This window comes from Aquila chrysaetos, chromosome 20, assembly GCF_900496995.4.
Source record: "Aquila chrysaetos chrysaetos chromosome 20, bAquChr1.4, whole genome shotgun sequence".
NCBI lineage: Eukaryota > Metazoa > Chordata > Aves > Accipitriformes > Accipitridae > Aquila > Aquila chrysaetos.
The window spans coordinates 2,306,205-2,328,431 of NC_044023.1; the positions used below are offsets into that span (position 1 = coordinate 2,306,205).

At 40.1% G+C, this 22,227-nt stretch overlaps 1 protein-coding gene and 1 long non-coding RNA gene across 3 annotated transcripts; one reads left to right on the plus strand and one right to left on the minus strand.

The window, feature by feature from the left end:
- Positions 1-816: 816 nt before the first annotated feature.
- Positions 817-1,680, minus strand: LOC121232475. Its single transcript, XR_005930961.1, has 2 exons — positions 1,232-1,680; positions 817-1,137 (listed from the first exon to the last, which is right to left on the minus strand). It is a non-coding gene; the product is annotated as an uncharacterized LOC121232475 (long non-coding RNA).
- Positions 1,681-1,766: 86 nt separating this feature from the next.
- RAB43 (RAB43, member RAS oncogene family) lies at positions 1,767-22,000 on the plus strand. Of its 2 annotated transcripts, none has more exons than XM_030043928.2 (3): positions 1,767-2,057; positions 12,263-12,440; positions 13,368-22,000. In XM_030043928.2, exons 1-3 carry the CDS (start codon positions 1,833-1,835, stop codon positions 13,619-13,621), a joined length of 657 nt encoding a protein of 218 aa, XP_029899788.1. In that variant the 5' UTR covers positions 1,767-1,832; the 3' UTR covers positions 13,622-22,000. The 2 variants fall into 2 exon arrangements, with proteins under 2 accessions (XP_029899788.1, XP_029899787.1); XM_030043927.2 differs by having other exon boundaries at positions 1,770-2,057; positions 12,257-12,440.
- Positions 22,001-22,227: the final 227 nt, after the last annotated feature.

Sequence of the window (22,227 nt, forward strand, 5' to 3'; positions counted from 1 at the left end):
CGCAACTTGAGAGAACTAATGAAAGATCCCTCACATAAGCATAACAACATAATGTGACAATTCATGGTTTTTGTTTGGGAATTCTTTGTTTTAAAAGCAGTTAAAAGCTCATGATGACAAGCAGCAACAATGACGGTTAATAGAAAAAAAGTTTGTAATACTCTATAGCAAGGATAATGGAATACCTGATTTATAATTCTCTTCATGGAAGTAGTACCTTTGTGTTTCCACTAAAATGAGGTCACACAATTAATTCTAAATATTAAAGACTGACATCTCTAGCAATGTTTCTTCCTAAATAATCTAAATTCCCTGAAGTGCTTTGCTCAGACACTGAAAACATAAAAAGTGCTAATTAGCATGAGAGCATATGCACAGTGATGTCTTATTTCCTCTTTAACATCTTTTTCCGTCCTGGTTGATTAATATCCTAAAATTCAGAGGCCTGCTTAACTCAGAGTTGCAGGCCACCAGGAACAGAAAGCCTTTGTTCCAGCCTGACAGAGAGTACTCATACCTCTGCTCTTGCTGGAAGGTTACCATGGATCACCAAAAACATATATCCAGACCTGAAAAGGAATAATCATGAAGCCACCCAAAAGTACATTGATTCAGAGCAATTCAAGGCAAGCTGGCCTGGTCAGTCTATGCTGGCTCAGTCAGAAATCAGGTTCTTCTCCTCCTGCACAACTACCTATGGGAAAAATTAACTCTCATGCTCTGCCATTAAACAGTTTCCTTTCACAACTTTATCATTTGAAACTACCAGGGCAGAATTTAGTAAATCTTTGTTACAAAGAACAGAATAACAAAATGTGCTGTGTCAAAATATTTTATGAGTAAAGCTGATTTTTATTAGCATCTTGACTCACTACATAATCTAAAGGAGAGTACCTATTAGAGAGCAGTTTGTTTTGTAGATAACCCAGGTCGCAATTAAAACACAAGCAATTCCAGATCGCTGAGATACACTTAACTCAATTCACATAACCGGTTTGCAGTGCAATATACAATCACACACATACAGGTACGTACGTAAGACACGTAGCATGATGTGAACCATTGTAAAGGCGTCTCTGGGCAGCGCAGCATCTTGCAACAGTGGAAAACCGTAGCCCTGAGCCTTGGACTGCGACTCTGGAAACAAACCACACCCCAGCTCAGACCTAAATGTGAAAAGCCAACAAGGCACATCAGCTGCACTTCCTGGATGACTTAATGGTAACTGCACCTGTTTATTTCGATGTGTCAGTAACTGTAAAACATATATCAGAAGGAATGCATCACAAAAACACGTCACTCCAGCAAGAACGTGGACGAAGACCGGCATGTGCAGGTCCTCCGCGCAGGACTGGGGCGCGGGTAGCGACTAACGGCTCGGCAGCGCCACTGGGGACAAGCCGAGTCTAAGGCGCGCCTTTGCCCACACACGACGGTTTCACGTCGGTCGGACCGCGACCCGAGCAGGCCCCGCCGGCACCGGCCCACCGGGGGACCTGCGGCCTACGGCGGGCGCGGGCTGCGGCGGGAGGGCCGCAGCGAGCCGGGCGTCCCCCCGACCCGGGCCGCCGGCCGCGAGGTCAGGCGCGGGGCCCCAGGCGGTAGCCGAGCCTTCGCTCCACGAAGGACCGCCGGCCCCGCCGCCGCCGCCCCGGCTGCGGGCGGGCGGGCGGGTGGGTATGCCCGGGAGGCGGCCGCCGCGGCTGGGGCGGAGAGAGATCGGGGGCGGGCGGGAGGCGGGCCCAGCGCTAGGCCCGGCGCGGCGGGGGGCGGCGGGCGCTGCGCAGAGCGCGGCTCCCCTCGGCGGCGGAAGGCCGGAGGGCGGCAGCGCCATGCCCGGCCCGGCAGCGCCGGGGGCGGCGGCGGCGGGGCCCGGCCCCGACCCGGAGGAGAGCTACGACTTCCTCTTCAAGCTGGTGCTCATCGGGGACGCCAGCGTGGGCAAGACCTGCCTCGTACAGCGCTTCAAAACCGGGGCCTTCGCCGAGCGCCAGGGCAGCACCATCGGCGTGGACTTCACCATGAAGAGCCTGGAGATCCAGGGCAAGCGGGTGAAGGTGAGCGGAGGGAGCGGCCCCGCACCCCGCCGCTCCGGTTGCGGGGCAGGCGGAGCGGGCGGGGAGCTGCGGCTCGGCTCCCGGCCCGGCGCCGCGCAGCTCCGGGCCGGCCCGGCCGCCCAGATGCCGCCGGGGCCGCCCGGCCCCGGCCCGACTGCCGGAGGAGGCGGCGGCGAGGCGGGGGCTGGCGGCGAGCGGTGCCGCCCGCCCGGGGTGCCCCGCCTGAGGGCAGCTCCCGCTGCCTGCGCCCCCGTCCCGCTGCTGACTCGTCCGTGGGCTGCCGCTGGGCTCGGCGGACGGGCTGCTCGGCGCCGGTGCCGCCTTCCCAAAGAGCTCCTGCGGGCCAGGAGGGACCGAGCGCATCTGTTAACTTGTTTTGCTACAGCAGGATCAGCTGTGCGGCCGCAAGCCGGACTGTCTCCTCGTTAGCACCGCGTGAACGCTGGCAAAAGCCCCGTCGCCAGCCCGCGCTTCAGGACGTGCTCTACCTCCCTCGTACCGTAACTGCAGCACCCCTCTTTTCAGTCAGGCTGCTGGCGATGGGTTATTTAGAAGCCAGGAGCAACCTCAGCTGGACTGTCGTGTTGCCAGAAGGGGATGTGGAACTAGCAGATCGAGAGAGGCTGGGGGAGTGGTTGTTAAATTAGGCATATTTGAGTTATCTTAAGACGCTGTTCGCAGGCTGTCTCAGAAAGCGCAACTTTTATAGTTCTTCTCAAGCCAGAACACATCAACCCTAAATTTGACTTCTGCTTTTCTTATGCTGGAGAAAATGAGCTAGTCATTAGGGTTAGAAAGAGGGTAGGACATCTACCCAGTGGAATTATGCTCAGACTGTCAGTGGCACAGATTCCCTACAACAGACAGGGCCTCTGAGCACAGAAGCATGATCAAAAAGCAGAGAAAAAAAGGCTTAAAGCACCTGCAGTTTGTAGGGGGCTGCTGGGATAGATCCCTTTACCAGCCCCCTCTGGAATGGAGTCATACAACTACCCTTACTTATCCCCAGTGGGACTAAAAAGAACTTAATGCAGTCACTGCCTGGGAAAGATCACGAAACTAAAGTTTCTGTGGTGACACAGAAGCACAGGAATTGCAGCTGAATTTTGGTCTGTGTTTACCAAAGTAGGTGTCAAAGTCCTCTGTTGTCTTTTTCTTATAAATTAACTTTGGTGAGCAGAACATTAAGCAGAGAAAGTTGCAGAAAATGGAAGAAATGAAGGCTTGTATTCCTGAGGAAAAGGAGGGGGATTAGAAGTTCCACATCTAGCAAAGGTGTTTATTTTCTTGGTAGTATTATACCTTTTTCTATCATGTATAGCTGGGGTTAGCAGTTGAAAAGGAAACTCAGATTTTCTGTTTGTGCTATTAGTACCTCTTCTGTGCTTTCTAGCAAGTGAGCTGTTAGAAGTAGGGTTTCTCCTTTAAGATTGGAACCTGGCTCCATTTAAATGCCAGGCACATAGGAAGTGACAAATGTGTCTGTTCCCGGTGCCAGGGGTCTCGGCCACAGACTTCAGGAGTAGGGGAGGACTAGCCCAGGAAATAACCCAACCGTCCTAGGTGTGCTTTTTCGTATTGCCAGTACTTACACCTGAATGTTCCTGTATTAGTAGTCAGTCTGTAACAAAACCTGTGGTGGATTATTTCTAAGAATTTTACAAAAAGCAAGTAAGAAAATGCAAGCTCTTGAGGCTTTCTTTTTCTTTGGATTGGTCTGTACTTCCACTATGAAGAAAAATTAGGGATGCACAGATTGAAGAAGAGTATTTTAAGCATTACTTTGGCAAATTAATCCAACATTGTTGCTGATTTACCTTACAGACATTTTTGTTAGCTGCTGTATCAGGGACACAGCTACAATATGAAAACATTTGCCTGGAGTTTTTTTGTTTGGTCTGTTAAGGTGTGGGTTGTCTGTGAAGTTTAAATTCCAGTCAGGCTTTTCCAGTTGGATTGAGATTTCAGAGCAGTCCGTCTAATCTAGGTAGGTTTGTTCAGCATGCTATAGGAAACAGAAAATAAGGAGGCATTTTATTATACTTTTGTGAGCTCCCTTATAAAGTAGGCAAGTAGGTGTGTGTATCTTGCACGTTTTACAGATTTGCTTTTGGTGTAGGTTATAATGCTTCTAGGAGGAGCACTTTAGCTATCTGAACAGATCATATCCTAACCCATTAGTAAACAAGCCTGTGCATGTGCTCTGCGACAGATGCACTGTGCTTCTCATTGTTTCTGTCTCAGTCACGTGAGACATACTTGTTTAAAAGAGTTTCCGATAAATTGTTGATGGGGATGCCTCAAATCAAGAGATGTTCAGGACACGTTTAAAATAAGATTTGTTTGACCTTACAAAAAGGTCTTACAAAAGCATGCCAAGTGATTCTCTGTGCTGCTCCGATTTCATTATGCGTTTATGCTACTCAAGACAGTATCTTCATAAGGAATCTGAAGGCTTGTTTTCTTTTTAGCAAATGATGCAGGAATGAGAAAATTCCTATTTTTATAATGTTATATAAGCTCATCTTCAGAAGTTCCTTCGAAACAATAGTGTGTAAAAAAAAAAAAAAAAAAAAGTCCTAAGCAGCTTTTGAACACTACCTGCTCCGCATCCCCTGTGGCCTAAGCTTCATTTTTAGTCAGGCTAAGAATAGTATTATAACACAACTGAGTGAGTATGAGTCGGACACTTATTTTGAGATTGAAACAAATATTTTAAGGTTAATTGTGTTAGTGTCCCTTTCTATTTAAAACTCAAATGTTGTCATTACAGTTACATAATGTTTCTGAAACATTTGGAGCCCAAGGATTTTAAGTCTCGCTTCCTTTTGATGCCTTTTTGTTGGATAAGGGAAAAGAAGCATGTTGGGATGCTAAAGCTTAAGGTTCTGCAAATAACTTTTTTTTTAACTCGTGGCTTTCCTTACATCTTAAAGCTGTATTCTTTCAAGTGTCTCAAGAAATTTCATACACTACTGCTTCATCAGCTACTGAAGCTGACTAAACTTCATATATAAAGAGACGTTAGTGCCTGAGAAAGGAGCTATTCATGGACAGTCCTGATAACTGCAGCTTTCTCTTTAGAAACAAAACAGTAAAGTGCTGATATCATAAGCTTCCCCAGTGTGCGCTAACCATGATTTGCAGAGGTTTACCATTTCCAGAGGGGAAGAATATGTAAGCTTGTCTGTGACATCCAGTCTTCGGTTTATTTTCTTATTCTTTCTTTAAGATCTCCAATTGCAATTTGAGGTATTGTCCAGTGGGATTATACAAGCCAGTTGCCTCTGGGACAGGCTGTTGTGAGCCATGGGTTCTTGGAGGCATTGGAGCTAAAAGGCAGGCCGCGTGGCACAGAGCCAGGCAGGGATTTGGCAGATCTAGCACACTGGGTTCTAATGGAACTTCAAAGTCAAAGCTACCTGTGATGACCACCTTGATTTTTATCACAAAGGCAAATTCTGATCAGCATATATCCAGAATTTCTCCCCATCAGCTTTATGAAATGTCTGCAATCTGTCTTAATTTAAAAAAGAATACTCTAGTATATGCTGTTTAACAGGTTGAAATTATGGCATACTACTCTCTCTAAAATACTTCCTTCTTAGCTGGCTAAATCCTAGAGTACAGACTGCAGTTCCCAAAAGTTGTGGTTGTTGACTTAATGCATAGTGATTAAAGTCTTAGTGATAAAATAATTACTTGTTCTTTGAATGATAGAAAGAATCTGGCAAACAGAACAAAAATGTTTTGTAACTGTTATGTCACTGTAAGAAAAGATATTTATAAAAGAGTGGAACTAAGATTTTACATAATGGTAGGCAAGGACATTCCTAAGTCCAAGTCCATGAATCGTGGTTAGTAATAACAAAATTCCTTTTCTTTTGATGAATTTCCTCCTTGACCTGATAAATTAATTGGGTATCTTTATGTCTACTTTATGCTGTCATTTCATAGTGTTTTACATATAGTGAATATTTTTTTCCTTTATGCCATAGTTTTTTTTTCTTACTGTATCTTTCAGAAAGCAGCAGGAGAGAAGAACATCTGAAAACAAACACATTCCTTTTATAACAAATACTTCTTTATGTATCATTGCACTTTTTAACTTACAAGCTTTTTCAGCCCATATGATTTCTAGATTCTTTGCTTTTATTCAGGCCTCATGGCTGTAACTGTATTCCTTTCAGAATGGCCCAAAATGTAACGTGTCGCTATCTGGCCAAATTGCAAATAATATAAAATTATGACTTGTTAACTGTCTTGTCTCCTGATGGGTGTATTTAATAACATTGCTAAACAAACAAATGAAGCTATTGGTTATTACACAGAAGCAATATTCTTTGATATTCAGAGGAAAGTGTAGCTCTCTTCTCTGTCAACTACTTTGACACTCGTAACACTAGAGCAAACAGGAATGCTGCATTCCCAGCAAAGAAGGATTCCTCATTCTCTGAAAATTTTGTAGGGAAACAATTGAATGGAGCAGTTTATCCTAACTGTTCTGTGTAGGAATATCACTTCAAATTGAAATACATTGCCATACAGATGTTAGTTTTGTTGCTTTTGGCAAAAACTGTATAGATTAAGTTGCAAGATTGTTTCCGTAAGTCCTTTTAGGAGCAAGTGTTGTGATTTGCCAGTGTACAGGAATGTATATTAATTGTTTTTCATTTGAGATGGTAGGATTTGCACACAGTCAGTTTATTAAGAATCATTTAGCATGGTCATTGCATCCACCGTTTCACTACTGGGAAATTTTATGGAAGTTGCTACATTTTGAAGAATTCATAGCACAAAAGTGACATTTCTATCTTTGTAAAGGAAGGTAACAGCTATAGGATGTACTTAGTTACTATTAATGCTGCTTCACAAGCAAAAATAAACCTGAACTCCCATAATACTTCAGAAGAATCAGGAAAGTACTTAATAAATAAGGTAGGAAGTAAGGGAGGGAGAAATTTAATGTGTCTTGAGGCTATTTGTTAAGCATTAACCTTTGATAAACAATATGTTTATCAATGCAAGAAGAATCCACATCAAACCATTTGATAATACTCGTTTACTGTGCTCTTTGGTCAACCTGTCACTCACCATTTTCAACCCTTTCTATAGTTGAAAGCTTGCTTTCTTTAAGCCTAATCAGACATCCCAGAATGATCTTCCAGGGAGACCCACCATAAATTTTACCACCTTCTGTTTTCCTCCTTACATCAAGTTGAAACATTCTTTGTTTCAATTTTTTCTCTGGTGTCTCTCATCTTTCCATCATGTGCCACTGTGAAGAGCTTGGCTCAGTCATCTTGATAACCTTCTCATAGGTACTGGACAGCAGCTAATAGGTCATCTCAAATCCCTCTCCCATGCTGAATAAGCCTGTTGCCCTCAGACTCTTCTCGCAGGGTGTGTACTCTGATTATCTGGCCATCTTGATGGCCCTCCACTGAACTTGCTCCAGTTCTTCAATGTCTGTCTTGTACGGGGGGCCCAAAACTGGACACTAATTTTGCTGGAATCTAATAAGTGCCAAGTAAAGGGGAATAATCACCTCCCTTGATCTACTGGCTTCACTCCTGTCAATACAGCTCCTGTATTGTAACAGGATGCTGCCAGGACACACTGCTGGCTCCTGTTCAGCTTGCTGTCTCCAAAGACCCCCAGGGCCTTTTCAGCACAGCTGCTCCCAGCCAGTCAGACCCTAGCCTGCATCCTTGCAAGGGGTGAATGACCTACACTCCCTGTATACTCCTTCCCAACAGGAAAAGATGAAAAAGCAAACATGAAAAGATGTTCAAGACTTTGTCTAATGTACTTTCGGAAAGCTCCAATTCTACAGTGATTACATGGAGTCATGAAAAATCTTACAGGAGTTAATAGTTGGTTTAGTGCTTTGCTATTCAGTACCAGCCAGTGCTAAGGGCTCTGCTGTCCAAAAAATTCAAAGCTAAAAGCTGATCAAAATAACCAGCTTTTGTAAGTAAATGGGCATTCAATAGTGAAACAATTAGCACAAGAAAGGTGGCTCCTTGTCTTTGTTCAGTTAGGGTATTCTGTCATATTCCTTCTGAACAATGAGTATTCATTCTCTGTTCTTTATCCTGTCCTCATTTGTTACTAGAGATGGTCCCCCTGAAGGCCTGCTACCAATCTCTTATTTCGTAGGTGGTTTTTCTTGGTATCCTCAGATGAATTTAACACAATTCAGCAATCCCAGCTTCTGTCTTTCTTACACCAAAATTGTTGCCAAAGTAATTACAAAATCAGGAATTGCTTAAAAAGGTTACTAAGTGGCAGACGTGGCTTCAATCACATTATTGGCAAAGCTGAAGTACTTAAATTGAGGAAATAAATAAGAACTCTGTGTCACATACTGTATATGTGATATGGTACAACACAAAAGAATATATGATTGTATCTTTTTTGTAACCTCTGGCTAGTAAAGTTCATTTAGTATTTTGATTTTAACATCTAACTTACATTGAGGGGCTTTTACATGAAATACTAATTTTTTCCAAAGAATTTGCAACTGTTATTTCTTGTCAAGATTTACGTACCTGTTAATATAGTTTAACAGAGAGACTATAAAAAATTTTTACTATAAAATGGTGGTTTTAAATTATAGTTGTGATTGGCATTTATATATAGTTGTCATGTTTCTTTTTCAAGGGAATTGTCTGAAATGTATCTGTACACCTACTGGAGAAAAAAGTGTTTACTTAGGATCAGAACTGGTATTTTTTAATGACTTAATTTTTTTTTTTATCATATATCAGACTGATTTGTGCTATACAGAAATATTTTTGTTAAGAGTTTTCTAAAGATGCTGTCAAGCAAATTAGCTATATTTTGCCATTAGGATTACAGCTTGCTTTAAATTAGGTAATCTGGTTCATAATACTTGCATACTCTGTGTGTGTCTGTAGTGTGTGTTCCTAATGATTTAAAATAAGACAGTTATTAAAACTTCAAACAATGTGATGGGTAGGTTTTCAAGCTTCCAAATTGTAAGAAGCGAGTTGTTATTAGCCCCCCAAGAAGTACCTTTGCACACTGAGCATTCTACAAGACAGACCGATTGGTACTAGCTGAAGCTACCGTCTCTGCACAGGTCTGCCGGAGGAGACTGTACAAGGACTCCATACTCAGCTTCAGGTGAGGTTGCTGTATCGCTTCACACCCACCTTCAGCAACAAGTTAAAAAGAAGGGGCATATTCATGATTGTTTCAAGACAGCTTTGCCATTGCTCTAAAGGATCGTTGCACCTTCCTCCCTGTGCAGTCTGCATGCTTTCAGTACCATGTGGCTGTGTAATTAGTGTTAACCCTTCAAACAAAACGAAAAACCCTGTTTTTCAGTTACATCAGTAAATTAAGCTATATGGTGAATCAGATTAACTGGTGCTAGTTTCAATGCAGGGAGACGACAAGGATATGCAGCTGGGATGGCAAGTCTTTGATGACAGTATTGTCTTAGTTTGGCTTAAGCAAGTCATTAAACCATGCCCATATTTGACTGCCTTTCCCTGAAGCAAAGAGTGAGCACTCACCTGCCTCCTTCTGCCAGCAGAAGCGATGGGAACAGTGACAAACAGGTGTGTCGGTATGTTTGCAAAGAAAGTATCTGCTTACGGGTCTAATACATACTGTAGTCTCAGCAATGAAAGCAAAACCACAACAAACTGAAGATCATGTAAAAAGCTAAATGATTCAGAGTCCTTACACAAAAAGAATAGTGACAAGTAGGGGAGCATGAACTTCAAATGCCTGAGGGAAAGAGCTTACCTGGAGGATGTGGGCTGGGCGGAAGACTGCTGTTTGAGCTCCTGAGGTCAAACCTGTGGTCTGTGCTGTTCCCAGCAGGACACTCAGGGCTTCAGCAACTTTGTACATTCAGTCCTGTGAACACACAGACATAAATGCTTGAGTAAAAAATGGGGGGGGGGGGTGCTGTGAGATCTTTCTGGTGACATTTTGAGGTTGCTCTATCACTACTGAAAAGCTGTGGAAATTGGGGAGGACCAGAGAAAGGCAAAAATTGTACTCATCCTCAGAAAGGCCAAGAAATCCTGGGAACTACAGGCTGGTCAGGCTTGTTTTGGTCCCTGGGAAAATCATGGAGCAATTCTTCCTGGAAGAATTAAATTTTGACCCCACTTTGAGATGGCAGTTGGATTTGTCACCTCCCAAAATCTGTCCCAACCTCAATGATTCTGTGATTCTATGGAATCTACTTACACAGAGATTTTTTAAATCCCATATACAGCACAAGGTGTGAGATTGGCTTGCTCAGTCACTCTGCAGGTAAATCGCTTTTATTTATACCATGTGAAAAGTGTAAGCTAAAACAATTTTTTTTTTTTAATTTAAAAAGTTTATAATTCTTCTGTATGCACAGAATCTCTCAGACCTCTCCCAAGAGTTGGGTAATCATCGTTAGCCTTGTTTTTCACTTGACCTAATCAAGCACTGAGATTTAAAACTACATAACAAACACAAAGGTCTAACGGGGGACTTGAGTACACAGAACGTCATACATAAACCTGCCATGAACTTCCTTGTGTCTAGTAATTGTCTGTGGACTGCTCTAAATTATTATCTGTTCCATTAATAATCATTGCTTTGTGGTTTTCTGTTTTATGAGTCCATTACAGTCCCTTCCCCTTTTCTGAGAAAACTCTTACCAGGACTGAGAAGTACTTTTTCCTTGGATTGATTCCTCTTAAGCTGTACATATGTCATTTGGGATCTAAATGCTTGAGTAGCACAGGAAAGTGATCTGATCAGTACAGCCTTTTCCAAAGTGAAAGTTGCTGCTCAAACATGCAGCAGAGTCAGAAGATACAAGCAAAATACTAATGTGCAAAAGAAATAAATGGAAAAATGATTCCATATTATTTGGCATAAAATAGCACTGGTGCATTGTGTTAAATTGTTGTCAGCTCTTTATTTTAAAGAGGTTCACAGAGAGGGGAAATAATAACTAACAGGTCCACAATATGGGAAGATTAAAAAAACCAGGAGTATTTGCTCATGTCCTGTCTCAGTTAAGAGGAGATGCAGAATATAAGGAATGGCACAAAAAGACAAGCAGTGGTCTCTCATTTATCATTTGGGGATAGGGAAGTGAAAGTGCAACAGAAGGACAGAAAATATAAAATTTATAAAAGGAAATTCTTTGGTTTCATTGCTACTATATATTGAAGCCAAGAGCTTTGAAAGATTCAAAAAGGATTAGAGATTTATATGGAGGATGAGAACATCCACAGTTACTTTAGATTAAAAGCTCCTGGAATATAAGCCATCATGTTCCAGGACATTAGACAACCTATAAAACAAGAGGATTTAAAAAGAAAGTTTCCCTATGAGCAGGATATTGTGTTTGTCCACTCTGAGTTATTTGGCTTCTTCCACTGGAACATCTAGTACTGGGAACTCAAACCCTGATACTAAACTCATAGTTCTTATGCTGCTGGATTTAGGCAAAAGTATGTAAGCTAAGGATTTCTTCTTCCTGCCCAGATGTAATGCCTGTTCTGCCACCTAAAAAAGAAAAAGGACAGGTGACTAGACTGACTAGATCTTTGACTGACTTTATTGAAACCTAGAATTGTTGGCATTTCTTTTATACATTCTTTTATACATTTTATGTATTCTATATATATTAATTGTCTCATATTTCCTTATAAAACAGCATCAGTGCTCTCAGATGATAACACCACATCCTACTCCAGTTGCTACTGCCCCTGTAGCAGAACTGGCAAAACCATGTCAGTACCACAGACAATATGCTAGTGAAAAACCCAGCTGTAGTTTCAGTGACACACTAGCTGATGAACTGGAGTGGCTTGGCTGTAGGCTAACAGCTTGTTTTGCTAACTCTGCTAGATAAGGTGACAAAGGGGTAGAGCTGGACACACAAGTGATAATTTCATAATCTGCCACAGAAGGGTGCATCAGAGCTCGCCTTCAGGAACCCAGAGTGTCTCAACCAATACAGATATAAACCTTGAGCAGCCAAGTGCGACAAGGTTCTCCAGGGTATATTATCCTTAAATCATGAACAAAGGACTAGAAAAACGTGATGCCAGAATGTTTTGGGTATAAAGGAGATCTGTAACAAGGCTGTTGAATCAAGTCCTATCTTTTGATTCAGGAAAGCTTGCTAGCCAGTGTCTCACTCTATGCTTTGTTTTATTTAGTTGCAGATCTGGGACACAGCTGGCCAGGAGAGGTTCAGAACTATCACGCAGAGTTATTACCGCAGCGCCAATGGAGCAATCCTAGCCTATGATATCAGCAAGAGAGGCTCTTTCCTGTCCATTCCTCGCTGGATCGAGGATGTGAGAAAGTATGCTGGTTCCAACATAGTACAATTACTGATTGGTGAGTTGAAAATATTAATACCAAGTGCTGCAGGTTACTGTACAATGTAATTAGTTGCAATACTTGTTTGAGATGGTTAGAAGTTTTATTTTTGTTTGAAGTTAAGGTGTATGTAATAGATCCGATTGGAAATTTTCCCTATTTTTTTTTTTAATTAGAAAGTGCTGATTCATCAAAACAGAAATGTTTTGCTTTGATTAGCTTCTGTTAAGAAGTAGACAGCTTTGTATCAGAAGCCAGCTTTGAATCCTTTGCATCTCACTTAATGGAGAACTGAGTACCCAAGATTTCCAGGTTCTGAGGCACAGCTGCTGTGGAGCTATTCTCATGATAAGGATCATAAGGTTTCCAGGGCCCAGAGAAGCTCCATCATATCAAGCTGACGTGTCTTGGCAAACTGGAACATCCACGTACTTCAGCAGCCAGGGGATTTCGGAAGGACTTCGGGGCAATTGGGGTTTGTCAGTCCTCTGCTAGTAGTTCTGCTTCCAAGCCCCTATGTTTCTGACTCAGATGCGGCTCTCAGGGCCTGTAGACCTGTTAATACAATATCAGTACTACTCTAGATTTAGCTAGGTACCACCAGACTGCTGTTGTTTTCACAAAATGGTTTTAGCTTTCATTTCTAGTCCATTTTTCTTCTGTTAAGGTCTACAGCCACCGCTCTTCAGTTACTGATGTTTTCTGTTCTCTATATGAGTCATACAGAAAAACAGTTTGGAAGGGGTTTAGGAGATTATCTAATCCAACCTCCTGCTCAAAGCAACGCTAATGTCAGGTTGGTCAGGGCCTTTTCAGTCAAATTTTGAAAATCTCCAAGAATGGAAATTCTGTAGCTTCTCTGGGCAACCTGAGAACCTCCTGCTAAGTATTTACTCTGACATAAATAGTCGTTATAAATTACTCTGTTGTTTCTTTTTCTTCCAGGAAACAAGTCTGACCTAAGTGACCTTCGAGAGGTTCAGCTGGAAGAAGCTCAGAGTCTGGCTGAACACTATGATAATATCATCTGTGCCATAGAGACCTCTGCGAAAGACTCCAGCAATGTGGAGGAGGCTTTTGTGAAGATGGCTACAGAGCTCATGATGAGGCATGGAGGCCCTATGTTCAGTGAGAAGAATACTGACAGCATCAAGCTTGACAGCAAAGACGTTGTAGAAGGCTGGGGGTGTGGTTGCTGATATGAGCTAGGTGGTATCCCTAACTTTACTGGAATTTAGATGGTGCTTCACCCTAATGCTGAGTAGCATGGTAGCCATATTTTCCTCCTCCTGTGAAACCAGCAATTTTGTAGAAGTTAGACACAATCCTGTTTGCTTTGGTGTCTTATTTTTAAAAAGGGACTCTTGAGAGGTAGTCCTAAAAGTCAGTCCCTCTGAAAAACTTACTCAACATTTGTCCCCACCATTTTATTTTCTGTAACCTTCATACAAGTTACAAAAGTGGAGGAAACAACTTTGAACTGGTGATGTGGGGTGGGGAGACAGATGGTTGGGGAAAAGACTGATGCACACCCAAAGTTCTGAAGCATTTTGCATGGGACTGTTGGCAAAGGAGGTCACTTTTGGAATAGGCAATCTTGACAGTGTCTCTTTAAATCCTCAGCACTCCACCAATGACCAGAAGGTGACAGTGTCTTTGATAAAGGTATTTCAAGTGTCAGAATACCCAGCATTTTGAATACAGGACCAAATAGCAGTTGCCTGTCCTGGGGCATATGGATTGCTAGTTAGTATTGGAACAGGCCCAGGTGGGGAAGCCTTCTCTCAGGTTTTGTTACAATTTTTTTATCGTTTTAACAAAAAACAAAATCAGCTTGAGCAATGTCACATGACTTGCTTTAAAGTAGTATTGGACCAGCGTAGTTATTTTAAATACAGCCTTGAGGAGAGGGTAGATACATTTCATTTGTTATTGTTTGCACAGTGATAGCTCCCTTTTCCAAGTGGGTATCATTGAGTTTTTGCCCTCAGGTCTCTTAATTTCATTCCACAACTCAAGACCTGCACCACTGGAAACAGGAACTGGAGAAACCTTGAACTGACTGGTAGCCATGATCTCCTGCCATGTGCCTAATGGTCATATACAGGGTTAATTCTGGTCATACATTTGACATTATGTTACCAGAGTGTTTATTGCTTAAGTGGCATAAGTGGATTTGGTTTTTGTTTTGTTTTAAACCATCTCTTTAAATACAATCTGGGCATATAATGGGAAAGAAGACTTCAGAATAGCTGAACACTGCATGCATTGCAGCTTCTTGGTTGTAAGAAACCAGCATCTTTTTGAGTGATTCCCTCCCAACTTTGTACTCAACTTCTTCCCTCTCCCTATCACAAATTACCAATTGCTTTTCATTTCTTGAAAACACTCAGCAGGAAAAATCTTTCACTGTTGATCAAAACTCTACATTGTTTAAGTAAAATAGATTTCATAATTCAACTCTACATAGTTGTCTTTCAGATTCAGCTCTGTATTATATCTTGTAGAGGCAGTTGAAGGTGGCAGCAGTCCTCTCTGGATTTACACTCTCAAGCACCTTACAAAAATGGATTTGCAAAGGGAGCAGAAGCAGGATTATTTTTAACTCTGCAGTTAAAGCAAAGGTGTTCAGAGGTGACAAGTGATTTTTGCAATCCTGATGCTCTGAAGGATCTCGTTTTCAGAAAGCACCCACTTAAAGTGAAGTCACTTGTCTTTTTTCAAAATCTTGATCAGGTCAAAAAGGACCTGGATTGGTTTGCTACTAGGGCTACACCAGTTTTCAGCCATTCATCATATCCAGTATCATGAAAATCAGGAAGATTTAAGAAAGGGCTAATGGATCCTAATTTCAATACTATTCATCTTCCTTCAGCAAATACTAAACCATTCTCTGGTCTTTCTTTTTTTTTTTTTTTTTTAAACTATGAGGTAGATAATCGAGCTGTTACACTTTGTAGCCTGTTTGCTTCTAATCTAAGGGGTTAGTTTTCAAGTTTTACAGTTGTAAGAGTGAAAGGGCCTTAAATTTTTCAATTAGTATAGTTTTCACAATTCTAATGTTTTATATGGAAGAACAGGTGGAGCTGCAGTACTCAGTATTTTTGCATAGTCTTCTAGGACATTCCCAGCTGTTCTACATCCAAAGATAACAGGCAGTAAGTGTCCAGCAGTAGCTAGACACTGAAACTGAGAATTGTCTGAACTCTAGATTTGTTAGTGATTAGCAGACCCTGTATTCCACTCTCGGGAGAAACTATGAAGACAGTCCAAGCCAATACTCAGTCCTGGTGACTGCTTTTCCTCCTGGTTAGATGGTCCTTAAGATACAGAATAGTAGCAAGCATTTGACTTTTTGTCATGACATATTATAGTTTACATCTGTAGGTCACAGTCCTGCAGTTCTGCATGCTTGAACGTGGACACTCAGATAAGCTCAGCCTCCCACTATTTGCAGGAGTAGTGCCAAATTATTTAAGCCATGCTGATAAAAATTCACATGCATTTAAGAACAGTATTGCTACTACTCAGATTGAAATCAGTAGTTTACATAGCAACTCATCTTAAAACTGGAGCAAGATGCAAAATGACCATAAATCCTGCTTCCAGTGCAGTCAGTGAATGATTTTGTTTTTACAGTAGATGGAGAACTGAGGAATTACTGATCCATTTCCTTGGTTTTGAGGTCTGTTTAGTAAACAAGTAGAGTTAGACCAAGCACTATACTTTTCCTTACAGTTTGCCCCTATATATCTCTTAAGCTAGTCTTGAAGGTTGAGACTGTCTGCAGGTTAGTCTGTTTCAGTCAGAAAACATGAAATACAGCACTTATTCACTGCGTTTTCAAATGAAGGCACCAATTCAGATGAGCAGAAAACTAAGGCTATGGCTTTAAGTCAGCTTTGTCTTCTAACTCTTGGCTCTTCTATGTTATAGCAAGTGTAATACAAGTTTGCATGCCCTACCTAACTGAACAAAAGGGAACGAAGAAATAGACTGAAGACCTGGTATATTTTTTCAGGTTAGTAGCAGATATGAATGACAGTGCTTGGGCTGTCAGTAGTAAAAGGCTATTTCAATTACCAAACCCTTTCTTTGTCTATTAGTAATAGCACAATACTCACTAGGCTGATAGCTTCTTGACCAGAAATAAATTAAATAGTAAAAGTAACTTAAAGGTTTTCACTCCCCTTCTGAAGACTTTTATTAAATCTGCAATTTACACACATAGCTATGTAATTCAAGTATTAGGAAGACAGTCCTGTTGTTTAATTCCATTAATCATATTGAAACCAAAATGATACCTGGGTGAAGACAGTGAGTAGCAATAAACCTGAAATTTATGTGTAAAAACCTCAGTTTCAAATCTTAGGTTACAAACGTGCACTAATGTACATCAAGTGAATAATTCAGTAGTGCATGATCAGAGTTCACAGCATAAACATTTGCCAAGAAATGTGTTTACTGGAAGTTGAACATTAACAAGACTATGGTGCAGTAATTGCTTTTAAGCAGATCCATGTATTTGCATTAGTATTTATCCTTTATTTTTGGCAGTACCCGAAGTGTGCAAAATATTACAAAAACGCAGAGGAGGACGTTGATCCCTGCCTTGTAACACTTAGGAGTGGAATGCAGAGGCAAATACTGAAATGAAATCATCAGCAGAATGTGGTTCCCAGGAGCGTGGGCATTGTTATCCTTTGTATTGATTTTGATTTAAGCTAATTTTATCTCCAGTTACTCATCCAGTCCATCATCATGGATGGAACTTGTACAAATATTTATTATTATGTAAATATAATACCAAGTAAACGTCAGCCCAGAAATCTGCTAACATTTGCTTTGCAAAACAAAATTTTTAAAAAATGAAAATACTTAAGAACAGAGGAAAAGTCCTAATGTTTTTATCACTCTCACATACTGGAAAGCAGATCACTTTTGGGGGAGGGTTAGGGGGGGAACTAAATGAAGCCCAGCTAATACCACATAGATTTCTAAGAACTTCATGAAAAGTGGAGCTCTTGCTCAGTTTTTTGTTTGCCTTTGAAGAAGATCATATTTACCTCAAGAATAGAGCTGATCATCATGTGCAATATACATGCGTTACTGCAGTAGTACATTACAGTATGTATACACTCACACAGTAGCACCCTTAAATAACATTAAAGCCTTTCCTTGATTTGCCCCAGTATATATTGTCCCACTAAGATTTACACCTCCATTATTTAATCTCATAGTCCCAGCCAGTTGACCATTTGAATGTCTTTTGCCATCTCATGCCAATCCTGAGGGAACTGGGAGGTAATAACATTATTAGTTTCTCTTTATGGGATTGTTTTACTTAATGTTATAATGAGAGTCTTTTTAAATCAAGATGAATTTATATGTTATTTCATTAATAGAAATTGTTTTATCTTTACCTATTTTGCTTCCAAAACATTTATATATTGACAGACCGCTGAAGTTTACCCTATTGCATTTTTGGGTAAACAGTGTGCTGGAGGAAAATGAAGTGAGAACAATACATGCTTTGTGAAACTGAAAAATAAAGTTACTCTCCTTTTGGTATCTTCCAACCTTGGAGAGTGCTCAGTGTTTAACCCTTGTCAGTCATTCTCTGGGGAGACTTCACAGAAACAAACCAGGTTATGGACAGAGTGTGCAACCAGTAAACAGGGAAAATCCAAGGAAGTTGGAGCGAGTGTGTACCCTTTTGTGAAGAGGTAGTTCTCACATGACTTGCTTTGCCCCAGTAGCTGATGATGACCACATAGCTTGTATTCCGACCCTCGTGATACAAGAAGTGAGGCAATTAAAGAGCAACAGATCCGAGGGCATGTGTAGTTCTTGGTGGAATTGAAAGGAATGAATCCCAAAGTTGAGGCTAATCACCGTAACCACTTCATCATCCTTTCTCAAATGATACTAGGTTGTATCATCAACTAAAAGGTAGTCTAGATTTACAAATTTGGCAATAAAAGATGCTACATTGTTAATGTAGATTAATGGTTACATTTTATTACAGTTGTATGAAGTATAGTGACTTCAGAGTCACAGAGCAGAGTGCTTTATAATTGGGCTGTTCTCAGATTTGATAATCCTTTTCCATGCTGTAAGAGGAGATGCATAGATTTGGGAAATACTGTCTCAGTTTTATTTTTGTAGTATCTTTTGGTGCTGATCATCCCACTGAGATTCCAGTTAGAGAACCAGCCTCCTGGGTATCTTAGTTTTTACTGGCCAGGTAATGTTGGATTTCTTTTAACTCTATTGAATCGGGTTATAGAGCTATTCGAAGCAGAAAAAAATCTCAGATGGAAGCATTTAATTGCAGTCCCCACTGTGTACTTTGGATTTTTTTTCTAAACTAATCTGCAACTAGATGTTCTGATTTCCAGCACAAGTTTAGCCCTCTGCATCTTTTTTATAGTTTCATTTTAGTTTACTTGGAAAAGAGCAGGGATACAAAATCAAAACAAACTAACCAACCCAAATGTATATTTGCTGTCCATAGAATTGTTGCCAGAGGTTAGATATAAATAGCCAGCATGCTCTCCTATCCTGACCTTAGATAGCATTTTTTTAATATGACTGAAAAATGTTAAAATGCACTTTAAAAATAGTTCTTTGAAGCACAAAAAGTGATTTTTTTTCCACTGTGTTGTTTTTAACAAGAGTTTCTATTACTTGAATACTGTTAAAGGCAGTTACCTGTATTACATTCATAACTTTAGGCATCACTGAAGACAGACTATGTCAACAATTGTCTTGTTTTTCCATATGAGTCAGCGGCCAGTGGAAAACAAGGGAACAGAGTCACTACACAAGAATGAGAAAAGTGAAGCCTGAGTAATAGTCAGGCAAGATTTTCTATTTAGTCCAATTAAATGTGTTAGGTTTAATCAATGCTTACTCAGTTCAAAGAAAATACTTTCCTTCCCAAAGGTAAAATAATACACTACACAAATAGTTATGGGTTTTGCTGTTTGCTTTTTGTACAACAGAAATTTGACTGCTGTCTATACTGAAGAGTGGACTGCTAAACTAGTTAAGTGTATGGTAACAGCATAGTTTAACATTTGGAGAGCTGTTAAGTTGGCTTAAAGCTGTATTTAGAACCTATTCCTTCCATTATGAGATTAAAAGTATGTCTGTCTCCCCCCGGGACACCATTTGAAAACCTTTACAAGGTCCAAAATCATACCTTGATAAAAATTTATTGAGGCTCTCTTTATCACTAAAAAAGCCACTTTCCATGTTTCTTTTGCAAGATATTTTTAGACTTCAATTGAATTATTTCCAATTCAATTACCCAACTGAACTGACACTGATTTCTGCTTTCTTTCAACCTCAAATTTAACAGAAAACTGAGGATTAATCTTCCTATCACAAAGTGCTGAAGGGCCACCAGATAGACTATAACCAAGAGGGTTTTGCACATGTACAGCTATCAATCTCCTGCTCCTGTGACAGTTACTTAATATCTGTAATGTGTGTATATAATACACTGTACTTTGAAATCAATCAAGTTCAGCTTTGCGATCATTCATCTGAGTAGGTAGTGTAGGTCAGGGTAAGGTATTTGGTAGACACAGCAGCTTCACAAAGCTGCTTCTGTTTAACCATTTCTGTCTAAGACTTACCTAGCCCATTCAAAATTTGCTATTACAGCTAAATTACTACAAGTGAACTACTTTCTTTTCCTTTAGTCATAAACGTAACATTAAAAAAAATCCTACATTTATATCTTTCAATTTTAAAGCCTAGACTACAATACTAAGAACAGTAGTCACCTATTTTAAGCTTTCATAAGAACGTACACCCTATCATTGACTACTCTACTACTAGGAGTTTAAACCTTAATTACCCCATGAACTCACTCAGACATCTTAAAGTACACACTATTCAGATATAACAGCTAGCTAAAAGGATCCAAGTTTCTGTAAATTTTAGCTTAGAGAAAGTACCTTATATCTGACCAAAATTGTGGCAAGCTAGCAGTTACAATTTCTAATTGTTCAATCAATTAAAAAAAAAAAAACAAACCCCAAAACTTACAGCACAAAGATTATCTTCTCCAAATAAAAGCAGAGGAAAACATTAAATGGAAGACTGAGAAATTGCCTTTTTAAGGCACCTGACCAATGCAATCTGTATACTTCCAAAAGCCAGTCTCTTTTCAGTAACCACTAAGTAACAGCCTATTACACTGCACTGTGCTGTAGAACATGTGATGATCAACACCTATTTTTTCTGCAATAAATTCTATGAGCAAGAGGGAGTGACTTTGGGTATCTAAACTATTGTATGTGAAAACAAGGGTATGAAAGATTGTCATTTGAACATGGCATGCAAACTTGTCTTGACAATTTGAAGGTACTTTTGAAAAGTGAGTTAAGAGCTGAATTTTCAGAGACATTAAAGCTGCAGACAGATGCCTACCAATGTCTTCAAAAGCATCTAGTTACCATTGCAAAAAGGCACAAAAACTTGTATGCAACTAGTTTTGCACTAAAGGGAAATAGTTATTAAAAAAAAAAAAACAAAAACAAACCAACAACATTAATGTGAGAGGCAGAGCATCCTGATTATTCTGTACTTTTCATGTTCATTCCCTACTTCAATGCTGTGCGTAAGTAAGCATTTTTCCCTTTATAAATGGTATTAAAATAGATTATTCTAAGTGTGAAAAGTAGTTTGATACTTTACAAAATAAAATGCTATATACTTTTTTTTTAAGAGAGCAGTAATATTGATGAGGTGAATAACTTTGCTAATACAGTTTGGTGGTGTAATGTAAGGGATTCAGCAAATAGAGGTAGGTGTTGGAATGGTGCTACATATACATACCATTTCATAACCAGGGGAAGCCAACAGATGGGATCACACACTGTCCTGCTTGCCAGACATAAAGTAGGTACAGACATATACTGACCAGAAGGTGAATTTAGTTATTTGTAACAGTTTTTAAAGATTTCTATTTTATAAGTCTGTAAGGAGAAATGCTAAGATTTCTGATAGTCAGATATGCTCAGTGCTGTCAACCAGCTTTTCCCTCTTTTGTACCTCACTCACTGATATCTGACAGATATAAAACCCACAACTCCAGAGACTAGATAGCATTCAAGTGAGTCTGGCTCACACACCTGTTGGGGAGAAAATAAAAATCTCTAATTCATATTGAATTCATTCACTGCATTCCAGAATTATTTGAGGGGTTTGAATGATAACAGTGTTAAAATTATTCTGCATTTTCTAGGACAAATCTGTTGGTGTTCTTCAAGGTTTCTTCAAGAGATGCAGGCTGTACATTTCTAATCACCAGTAACTACTTTGCTTTTAAACTTTCTTATCACAATACTGACTAGATCATTTGGAATATGAGGAGACAAGGGAGCAAGCTTGCATACTATGGTAATTTTTTATACTTTACCTTCATCTATTTATGAATTTATTATGAAAAATATTTTTAAACATATGAAACCTGCTTTTGTTGTGAATTTTAGCAAAGTAGTGGATACATTGTACTGTGTATCATTAAAAAGGTTTAATTAAATTAAACATTTGGCAATTAATATCTTTTGTTGTTATTTTATGCATGTACCTTGCTGTGGTTTATTATCAGAAACAAAATCAAGTTTTAAGAAATTATGTGTCCTACTCCACAGTGCTGTATGGTCTTCTACTTTTACACAAGATACGATCTAATGTACTCTACTAAACAAACAGTGCTTAACTCTTTTCCTCTTATGCTTACAACTGCCCATCACTTACGTAAATGCACGCACATTAAATTGTTTCA

Excerpts from the sequence above, each read along its gene's own strand:
- RAB43 (XM_030043927.2), top strand. The coding sequence starts at position 1,833 with ATGCCCGGCCCGGCAGCGCCGGGGGCGGCGGCGGCGGGGCCCGGCCCC. Across the intron at positions 2,058-12,256 it reads TCCAGGGCAAGCGGGTGAAG|TTGCAGATCTGGGACACAGC; the intron begins GTGAGCGGAGGG and ends TGTTTTATTTAG. Across the intron at positions 12,441-13,367 it reads CATAGTACAATTACTGATTG|GAAACAAGTCTGACCTAAGT; the intron begins GTGAGTTGAAAA and ends TTTTTCTTCCAG.